Source organism: Arvicanthis niloticus, chromosome 21, assembly GCF_011762505.2.
Source record: "Arvicanthis niloticus isolate mArvNil1 chromosome 21, mArvNil1.pat.X, whole genome shotgun sequence".
NCBI classification, from domain to species: Eukaryota; Metazoa; Chordata; class Mammalia; order Rodentia; family Muridae; genus Arvicanthis; species Arvicanthis niloticus.
Window position 1 is genome coordinate 19,244,087 of NC_047678.1, and position 10,925 is coordinate 19,255,011.

Below are 10,925 nucleotides of genomic sequence, written 5' to 3' on the forward strand. Positions count from 1 at the left end.
ATCTTTCGGGCCTCTGAACCTCTCTACAATAGGAAAACGGTTCCTGTTTACTGAGGTTCTCGTCTGTGTCTCCTGCTGTTTGTATTTCCATTGCCTTAATTGCAATGTATTTTCTCTCTTGCAGTTAGCTCATCCTTCATCCTCTTCAAATTCTGCTCCCTTTTCTTACATATTCACTTCACTAAATCCTATTCACCAATATTCATTTCAAAACTTCTAATTAAATGTTCTCTAAAATCAACTTGCTTTGGCGGCTGCAGGAATGGCTCGGGGGTTAAGAGCTTCTCTTCCAGGTCCACTCTTAGCACCTACATATCATCTCACTATCTGTAACTCCAGTTCCAAAGGATTCAGTGCCCTTTTTGGACACTGGGCATACATGTTGTGCAGTGACATGCATACAGTCAAAACAACAACAACATACACACAAACTCACACACATATACACTCAGTTTCAGGTACCACAAAAGGCCAACTTCCAATGTTCACACAATAGTGATGATGGGATAGAATATCTATATTTCTATACCACATTAATCAACAATCAAGAAAATGTCCCCATACATATGCCCAAAGATCAATTGAGGTCCTCCCCCCTTGTGTCAAGCTGACAAAAACTAACCATTTACAACAGCTCAGTTGACTTAACTGATCTCCAGGAATTAATCTCAGTCTCTGAGGCAGTCTGCTCCCATTACTAATCACGATCTACAGAACCTGCCTTATATTCTAAACCAAGTCTGGATGCCCAGTTCTAAAGCACCCACTGTGTTGGCTTGAGGCCTTTGTTCCAGTTGCCTCCCAGGTCAACTCTTCCATCTCCCACTCATATTTCTGTGTGTAAATCTCCATATCAAAGTCTTCACACACTGACTGAAGACAGATATTGCCAAGGGTTGTCATGTAATAGAGTCACTAAGATGTGTTCACAGTGTTAAATCATGCCACTTGTGTCGTATGTGGCACGCTACAGCAACACAAAAGATGTTCGTGGATGCTCTTACTGAGAAACAAATTCAAGGAACATACCTGGCAGTGTCTTGACCATTTGAGAAACTGGAACACAGAGTAGTTACATGAGGCATAACTTTCCCACACATAGTGGTTATTACTTACAAATCCAGCACTTAGAATGTTGAGGCAGAGTGGCCAGGAATTCAAGGACACCAAAGGTGACATAGTAAGTCCAAGGACACACTCAGGCTACATGGGGGAAAACATATAGTTACAAACTGTGGAACTGAATGCCGGCTTCTGGGACTGTATATCTGATAAAGAGAAGGAAACTGGTTACTTAATGATAATAATCTAATACGGTATCCAAACAACCAGTCTGATAGTATCCAAACTGTTGTTGTCGCCTAGAACTAAAGGTGGAGGGAAACTGAATACCTGGCTAAAAATTTACTGTAGGGATGGAAGAGTAAGGTGAACATTTCCATGCAAACTAGGTGCATCTACAACAACAATTTCATGGCACTGATCAGACACTTAAATATTGGATGAAAATACCGGGCACACCTTGAAATCCCAGGCCCCTCTTCATTTTCTTTGCCTGCAAAAATAGCCTGTTCCTCCCTGCTACAATTTGGCATTCTGTCTCTACTTTGAATTGACACAGATGACTCAGCTTGCCAAGGAAACACACTTCATCAAGATCTACTCTTGCCTCCTCTCCATCACAAGTAACCACATCTAACACAATGTAACCCAGTCAGAGAAATGCTAAGAGTATAAGTAATGAAGGAAACTATGTACACTACGAGAGCTGTAGGTCTCACCCAACATTAAACAATAAGAGGTTAGGTGTAGGACAGAGGTGATAGAGGAAAACGAGGAAGAGTTTATCTACTTAGAAGCATCCTTCCATGATATAGGACTTAGTACATGGACCCTCTAAGACAGCGCTAACATTCTGCTCTAGGAAGCCCTGGATATCCAACTCTCAGTTAAGTAAAAACGTTGTGAATGTATAGACAGATAGCAGAAGAGATCCAAAAGTTAGAGGGACATAGTCAGGATACTATGGATCTACGCAGGGCTGTAATACATCAGACATTATATCATACAGAGGAGCCTCCATGGAGACCACAGAACAAAACAGTAAGGAGTGTACAGAGGTCATGATTTCATCAAGAAGCTCAGAAGAGAGCTGGGCAGAGCCGGGTACTGCTGGTGCACAATTATCGAACCCTGGAGGAAGAGGCAGGCAGATCTCTGTGAGTTTGAGGCCAGTCTGGTCTACAGAGTTAAGTTCCAGGATGGCCAGGGCTACACAGAGAAACCTGAACTCGGAAAACAAACAAGCAAGCAAACAAACAAGAAAAAGCTCGGAAAAGGCCCAGGTGATGGAAGCATGTGACATTGTAAAGGCAGATCTTTCGTTAGCCTTTACAGGACAAAAGCATGTGAAAAACTAAAGTTATAAACAAGTAATGGTAGATCTTACATGGCAATACAACTCAAACCCACAACCTCTCCAGCCACAGTTCCAGAAGTTGAACCATTGTCTCTGCTATAACTGACGCCAAATTGATCATAATTTGGTCAATAGCTGTAGATTTCCTAATATCCTCTCTCAGTGACTACACATGATCAACTGGAGAAGGCCATTCCCAAGAGAATCACAAGCTGTACCGATCATATAGGATGTGCCGCTGCAAATCAACCCACTCCCAACTACCTCGCACTACCAGATTCCCAGCATACTTGCTGACTTCTCGGTTTTCACGACAAACATTTCTCATTTTCTTTACCATCGAATGCAAGCGATGGGCTAATGTCTCCACGGCAGAACACTCTGCAGCCTCTGTGTTTTCTCACTGGCTAGATCTCCTTTAGTTTTTCTGACGGTCCTCATAGCCCAGTGTGAACCTCAAGCATGTAGTCTGAACTCTTTGAGTTCTTTGAATATTTATTCTAGGGTTTTATTATCACTTTGATCTGATCACCATCCTTGGTGGAATCCTTTTCTTTCTTTTTTTTTTTTTTGTTTGTTTTTGTTTTTTTATTGTTGTTGTTTTTTGTTTTTTGAGACAGGGTTTCTCTGTGTAGCCCTGGCTGTCCTGGAACTCAGAAATCTGCCTGCCTCTGCCTCCCAAGTGCTGGGATTAAAGGCGTGTGCCACCACTGGGAATCCTTTTCTTTCATCTTTTGCTCCTTCTCATGTTTCATTTTGTTGTACTATCTAAAAGTGTGTCCAAAGAAAGAAAAGCACAGGGTTTTGAACTTGCAGACCCTCCCTTGTATGTCCACTGTCTAAGCCAGTCTCACAGTCGGACAATTTGACAGTTTACACCAGGTACACCATCCACATGGATCACCAAGTGGGTCACCAATAAAACCAGATGAATTTCCTGCTTCCATTTCCGTTTCGGCTTCTATTCCATTGAGTGCCCTTCCTGGTATTCTAAAGGCAAACTATTCATATCAGAGGCCACCGCCTGTCCTGGGCCTCTAATACACTTTACTGCCATTGCTAGCCATTATAAAGTCCCTTGTTCCAACAAGCTCTCCTCTTTCAGGAACAGTGCCTGCTGCCCATCCATATTCTCACTGCATTCGTGATCTTGGGTCCCTTTCTGAATGGCGAAGCTTCACCAAGAATAATGTGGGCTCTTGGGGGTTGCGGTTTAGAGCTCTGAGCTTTGAAAATCTTGGGTAAGTGCCTTAGAAAAGGATGGGAATGAGCCTTTACAGGTTCAAAGGTGGCCATTTTAGATTGAGTACTCACAGGCCTCCAAAAGTTTCTGAATCAAAAACATCTTCAAAGGCACAAGCCTTTAATCCCAGCACTCAGGAGGCAGAGGTAGGTGGATCTCTGAGTTCAAAGCCAACCTGAGAAACCATGTCTCAAAAAAAAAAAAAAAAAATGAGAGAGAGTGGGGGGAGAGAGAGAGAGAGAGAGAGAGAGAGAGAGAGAGAGAGAGAGAGAACAAAATAAAAAACCTCCATTAAAAGAGATTCTAGGCAAAGACAATAACAAACTTGTCCAGATTCTCTAATAAGGTTCCCATCCTTGCTCTCCCTCCAGCAGATTTCCCTCACCTGTTATACTTGCAGTCTCTCCTTCCACACCTTATCAACTCTCCCTTCTCTGTCTTCTCTTTGTCTGGACCTTGAACCACTTATCACCAAACTCTCCCAGGGATCTTAAATGTCTGCAGCCTCTGGAGACTCCCTGACCCCATGAGTCAGGAAAGTGTGCAGTTTATTCTTTGTACTTGAGCTAAATTTAAAACTAAACTTTCCTAAGCACAGACCAAATGGCCAATATTCATAGCAGGGTTTTCTTAATCTGGGATGGTCTTGTACTTGGCATGCATATTTAATTACTAAAACATTCCCTGCCTTCAGTTCCAAAGTGCTACATACTGCAAACATGTGCTACCATATCGCAATAAGAGTTTACCCTTTTTTTTAATTGGGGGAGGGGCCACAAATGAGCCAGTGCTGTGATGCCTCTCTCAGTGAAGTGAAGATCAGCTGAGACATGAGATCAATGAAGAGTTGCGCAGCTCACTATGCAAGCGCCCCATCACTGTCCATTGAGTGCCACTTACACTCTCTCCAAACATCATGTGTCCTCTCACAAGTCTTGCCTCAGCAAAATACCTCATGAGTCTACATCACATGACACAACCAGAAACTTCCATTTCACCTCTTTGCTGGAGGAAAAAAAAAAACTGTACAGGTGTAAGACAGTCCAAATAATTCACATATTTTCCCCAATGTCTCAGTTTTTTACTCTATACCCTGCTCCCTTGACAGATAATACTCCTCAAGCTCTGTGATGGACTCCTAAGATTTTAAAAGGGGGCAGCCAAGTTGCATATAGACTTGAATGCTTAAGTGTACGTTATGCTAGGCGTAGTAGCTCACACCTGTAATCCCAGATGTAGGCAGCTGAGAAGAGGAGGATTGCACATTGGAGGCCAACCTCAGCTATAGAGGGAGACACTAACTCAAAAAACTGTCATTCTCAGTCTATTTCTAAGCCAGAATAGGCACTATCCTTTTACCTTTACCCAGGGAGGGTAGTTATGTCTCTAAGGAGGTCACTGGTACCCCCTCAAATTTTCCAAGTTCCCTGAACAAGGCTTAAACGAGTCAAAATTCGCCTTGTGATTAGATCATTGTGGGCAATCTAAATGATTGATCTCCTACCATGTTCACAGAATGAGAAGCTGATAGACAGAACCTGATTTACTTATTCCCAGCCCCTAAAAGAGACCATAAAGTTTCAAAAGATGCTACAATTCCTTCAAATCACAGTTCCACCATGGTTATTATTTACAATGTAACAGGTTTCTTTGTAGTATTTTCAAGCATAGCAACTTGTGGTTGGCCTTCTCCCAAGGCCTCCTCTCCCTCCTCTCCCTGCTCCAGTCATGGTTTAAAAGCATCTAAGCACCCAAAGCATTCCCTCTCCGGTTTTTGTATCCTATGTGTTCTGTTACCCTCCCTCCCGGCCCTCTTTTTCTTATTTCTCCTCCCATGGGTCCCTTTCTTGTTCTATGACCTCCATACAACTTACTTCCGAAAAATATGCATGTAAAATTTAGAAGCTAAGATCTCCATATGAGAAAGAACATGGGTTGCTTGTTTATAAGCCTAGGTTAGCTCACTTAATGTGGATATTTTCTTAGTTTTGTAAATTTTCTTCAAATTTCATAACTTCATTTTTCTTTATGACTGAATAAAATTCCACTGTGTATATATGCCGCATCTGGACTCTCCATTCATCAGTTAGCGGACCTCGCAATGGTTGGTGTCAACTGTCAACCTGATGAGATCCAGAATCACCTGAAAAAGGCATGTCTGAACATGCCTGTGGGAGACCACCTTGATTATGTTAAGTGGGAAGATGTGGCCACCTTAGGTGGTGCCATTTCTTAGGATGAAATTCCTAAGACACATTGAAAAAAAAAAAAAAAAAAAGGAGAAAGTAAGCTGGGCACTAGCACATGGCTCTCTTCTTTCTGATTGGATGCAGTGTAATTGGCAGCTTCAAGCACCAGTGGCCTCACTATTCCCACAATTCACCATTGATCTGTGAGCCAGAATAAACCTTTTCTCCCTTAAATTGCTTTTGTCAGGGTATTTGATCACAGAGACAGAAAAGTACAGACCACTGTATTTTTGTTGATTTCATTTTGTTTTCTAACATTTTTTTATTCCATTCCCTTGCTATTATTAGGAATAAATAAGCAGTAAACATAGCTGTGCAAGTGTCTTAAACCGTAGCCTATTATTTAGAGTATGGCCTACACTGGGACTGAAAAAACTCCCCCCTCTATAGTGTAAAGACCACCCCAAAATAGTCCAGACTCTTTGCCAAAGATAAATGAAAGTAACTGAATATTTTTCCACTTAAGACTGAAATGTCTTTTCTGAATAAAATCCTCACACTGTTAAGAGATTCTATCCTCAAGAAAGCAAATGGCAGCGTGGACAGGCCAGTGATTGCAACAACTAACTACTCATGGGATCAAACTCTCAGGTAGAGAAGGAGTAAAGAGCTGGTGGTATCATTGTTAATGAAAAGAAATGGGAAAACCACAAGCTACTCATGGTCGGTCTGTCACAGAGCGTGAAACACTGGTGATAGACCTCTTACATTTAAGAAACTGAGTTGGGAACTTATAAGAGCATACTCTGAGACTAAGATGTTTGAAACTGTGATTATGGAAGAATTTCAAGTTGGGATAATACCAGAGTCGACAGCCAATGAAGAAGGAGGGGGATAACACTGATGAGAGCCAAGGAGGCCTGGTGGCGGAGTCCTGTAATAGCGGCTGCCCGGGAAGCTGAGGCCAGAGACTCACAAGACCAATCTTTCTACAGAGCAATTTCAAGGCCGGCCCGATCATTTATCTGGACCTTGTCTCAAAAGGAAAAGCTTTTTAAAGGGGAATGGAGCTGAAGGTACAGCAGTGAAATGGAAACATACGCAGCCGGCAAGGGTGTTAACTGGAAAAAAAAAAAAACTATTTGAAAAGTGGGGTAAAGAGGCTGGAGATGTGGCTCAGTGGTAGATCAGTTGTCTGGGATGTGAAAGGCTGTAAGTTTGATCCCTGGTACTGAATAAGAGAGGCAAAGGAGAAAGAAGGGAAGAGAAGATGGGGGAGACATTTGGAAGGCACACAAAATGCCAGTGAGCACCACACAGGAGTTTATCAGATGTACATAATGTGTCTTTAGATTAAATGAATATTATATGTTCTAATTATATTCCCACAGTAACTAAAACTAGATATTTAACTTTGAATTTCTTTTCGCCATTCAGAGCTTTAGGTATTTTGAGGATTGAAATGTATATTTAAAAAACAAAAGCTTCAGTTAGGGATGGAGATTTACTTTAGCTGTAGAACACTCGCCTAGCCTACAATAAACTCTAGGTTCACTCACCAGTACAAAGGAAACTGGATAGGTTGGGACACCCCTGTGATCCCAACACTCTAGAGGTAGAGGCAGGAGGATTAGAAGTTCAAGGCCATTCTCCTCCACATACCCAATTTGGTAAAATTCTGCTTCAAAAGCAAACAAACAGACAAACAAATAATAAATAGAAATAAAAATAGAATGTAGAACATATAGAATATTAAAATTTTACTAATATTGTTTCCATTTTTAATGCTCTCAGTGATAATCTCTTCTTTCTTTCTTTTTGTTGTTTGGTTGTTGTTTTGAGACAGGGTCTTTCTGTGTAGTCCTGGAACGAACTGTTTCAGCCAGGCTTACCTCAGATTCACAGACATGCTCTTGCTTCTGCTTTTCAAGTGTTGGGATTAAAAGCATTTGGGGCATTCGACACCACCACATGGCTTCTTCTTCTTCTTCTTCTTTTAATTTTTTTCATGTGCATCAATATTTTGCCTGTATGTTGTCTGTGTGAGGGGGTTGGATCACCTGGAACCAGAGTTTCAGACAGTTGTGAACTGCCATGTGGGTCCCGGAAAGTGAATTAACGTCCTCTGGAAGAGCAGCCAGGCTCTTAACCATGGAGCCATCTCTCCAGCTCCCTTTTTCTTTTATTTTTTCTTTCTTTCTTTCTTTCTTTCTTTTTTTTTAATAAACAGAACCTCATTCAACTCAGACTGACCTCTAGCTCTCTGTGGAAGCAAGGCAGGATGAGACCCCTGCCTGTACCTCCACAGTGCTGGGATTACTGGTGATCATCCCTACACTAGGCCTAAGTTTTAATTCAGCCCTAAATCTTCAGAAAATGTCTACCTGCATGTTTCACTCTGGCATCTTAAATGCAGAATTCCTAGAACTGGAGAAAAACCCTGTGCATTTCACTATCCTTGGAGCAGAAGATGTGTTTGAGGTGATGTTTAGAACCCATGCAAGAAGTACTGGGTTCAATCCACAGCAAGCTCTAAGTAGAGTCTAGGGGTATACTCATGAAATTCGAGTGCTCAGAAAATTACTTCATCACTTATTCATTTTGGTTGGGTTTTTTTAAGGGTTTATTTTTTATTTTATATGTATGGATTTTTACCTGCATGTATGACTACTTGCCGGTTGCCAGTAGAGCAATCTGTCCAGCCCATGCTTGCTTGTTATTTAAAATGGTGTCTCACTACGTGACCCAAGCTTGACTGAAACTTGAGATTCGCCTCCATTACCTCTCATAATGCTGGGATCCCGTTTGTCCTGTCGCCGCAAGGATACATGTACACAGTGACATTATCTCCTTGCTTTGGTGATCTTTCGAATCTTGAAAACAGAAATTCTAAGATCTAAAGTTCCGCCATCTTCAAATTCCTAGTCTATCATTAAAAAACAAAACATGGAAGTTATTCTGCCCCCTATAGGCCAAAGAAGTGTTTCTCAAGCATAGCCTGGGCTATTGGGAAGCCTAGTCCGCCACTCCTGGGTGGAGCCTCCGAAATGGAGGCGAGAGGGGCGGAGCTTAGTGTGACATTTCACGACTTTACTTTCCGGTGCATCTCTTGAAGTCTAATTGACGTCCAGGGTGTATCCGGCGTGAGGAAAGCGCGGGGCTCCAGAGCACGAGACTGCAGCCGCTCCGCCCGCGCCGTCGCACCTGCCCGCGCTGCACCCCGCATCCGCGCCTCTCCAGCCCCGCAGCGCCGTCCACATGATGCGCCTAAGGCCCCGCAGCCCCAGCGCCGACCCCGCGCCCTCCTGGTCACCGCAGCCACCACCAGCACCCAGCCCTGCCAAGCGCCGCCGCCTCCACCAGGAGCCCGCGCGCCCCGAGCCCCTGGCTCAGCCCGAGCTGGAAGCTCCCGGCGAACCCGCCAGCAGCGCGCTCACCTCCGTGGTGTTCCTGGCCCCGGGCAGCGCCCTTCAGCTGCCCCTGGACGGCGTCGACCTGCTGCTCGAGCCAGAGCCCTCCTCGGTCCTGCAAGTGTCGCTCCAAGGACACACCATTCTCCTGGTCCCCGAGGGACTCCTGACAGGACCCCAGCCCGGACAATCTGGATTCGTGGCCTCCAGCCCGCAGGGAGCCGGTACCCCGGACATGCCCCAGGATCACCTCGATGGCCTGCAGCAAGAAACCTTCTGTGAGTACTTCTACCAAGAGGATGTCTGTGATGAAGATGCAGACTTGGACTTCCTAGCGCCCTGGGATAGGCCTCCAGAGGGTCAGGCCTCTGAGAGCCTTTCCTCCATCACAGGGTTGCCCAGCCCTAGGTCTCAGGACCGTGTCCTAGAGCCATATCTTCTGGTGCCTTCCACTGGAGCAGAGCGATATTCTCCGAGGTCCATTTATGAACTGGACAGCAACCTGCTGGGACCTTTCCCTAGCTCACCACTGCAGCCTCTGCCTCCATCTCCTCCGCGGAGTCCCCAAGAGGAGCATCCGCCACGCCCTCCATGCTCTCCAAGGGCCCCTTGCAAGGCCCGGAAGCGACTGTTCTGTGAATGAACTGCCCTGCACAAATCCTTGATGCCCTGAACAGAACTGTTTCCCAAAGCCGTTGTGTGTCTTTACAGAGCCTACAAGGTTAAGATGGCTCTCGTGGTTTTGAAGTGGGCAGAATGCAGAATATTGGATCGGTGGTTGGCTAGAAGAACGTCTGAATGAAAAATCATGGCCATGCTGTTTTCAAACATGCTGTTTGAAAATCACCTACTTTTGGTCTTTGAATTGACCGCATATGGTCTTTTCTATACAGAAGTCACTGTCCCGTAACTGCACATCCCAAATAGTGCCTCAAATTTTAGCTCCAACAATTTTCCTTAAAACTTCACCCTTCCGTTCATCCCTCTGAGATTAATTAGCTATATCAATGTGCAGCGTGTGGCCGTAATCTTCCTGCTTTGTGCCTGTCCTTGTCCTAGAGAGCGTTTCCTTATCAAGGCTCTAACTCACTTGAGCTGACTCTAGTTGATAGGTTTACCATATGAATTTTGGGTTTGGTTTGGTTTGGTTTGGGGTTTTTTGTTTGTTTTGTTTTGTTTTGTTTTGTTTGCTTTTATAAAGTGCTGTCCTTTTTTCTATTAATTGTTAAGTGATTAAATAACTTATATTTTCACCATTTTGTGGTTTGGGAGCTTGCTTTTGTTTTCAATTTTGATGGTGGTGATCGTAGTTGGTTTTGTTTTCTTTTGTTTTGTTGGGGGTACTGGTGTTCCATAAGAACCAAGTATTTAATTGGTTTAAGGGTTTCATTTCTTTTAGTATGTCTTTAATGTCCCGTTTATTTTTATGTCATGTGTGCGAGTTTCTGCCTGCATGTGTGTTTGCTGCTCCTATCTGTGTTTGGTGCCCTACAGAGGAAGAAAAAAAAAAAAAAAAAGTCAGATTCTGCATAGACAGAGATCTGTGATCCTCCGTGTTGGCACTGAGAGCCAAACTCCAGGGGAAAACAGCAAGTGCTTTTAACTGCTGAGCCATCTCTCTAGCCTTCTTGAATATTTTTTAATTTATCATATTGTGAAGAATT

The 10,925-nt window shown here is 43.6% G+C and overlaps 1 protein-coding gene across 1 annotated transcript; it reads left to right on the forward strand.

Moving 5' to 3' along the window:
* The first annotated feature begins 9,109 nt into the window (after positions 1-9,109).
* On the forward strand, positions 9,110-9,904 carry LOC117693871 (proline-rich protein 23A3-like). Its single transcript, XM_034484651.1, has one exon. The coding sequence runs from the start codon at positions 9,110-9,112 to the stop codon at positions 9,902-9,904; it is 795 nt and encodes a 264-aa protein (XP_034340542.1).
* Positions 9,905-10,925: the final 1,021 nt, after the last annotated feature.

Excerpts from the sequence above, each read along its gene's own strand:
- LOC117693871 (XM_034484651.1), top strand. The coding sequence starts at position 9,110 with ATGATGCGCCTAAGGCCCCGCAGCCCCAGCGCCGACCCCGCGCCCTCC.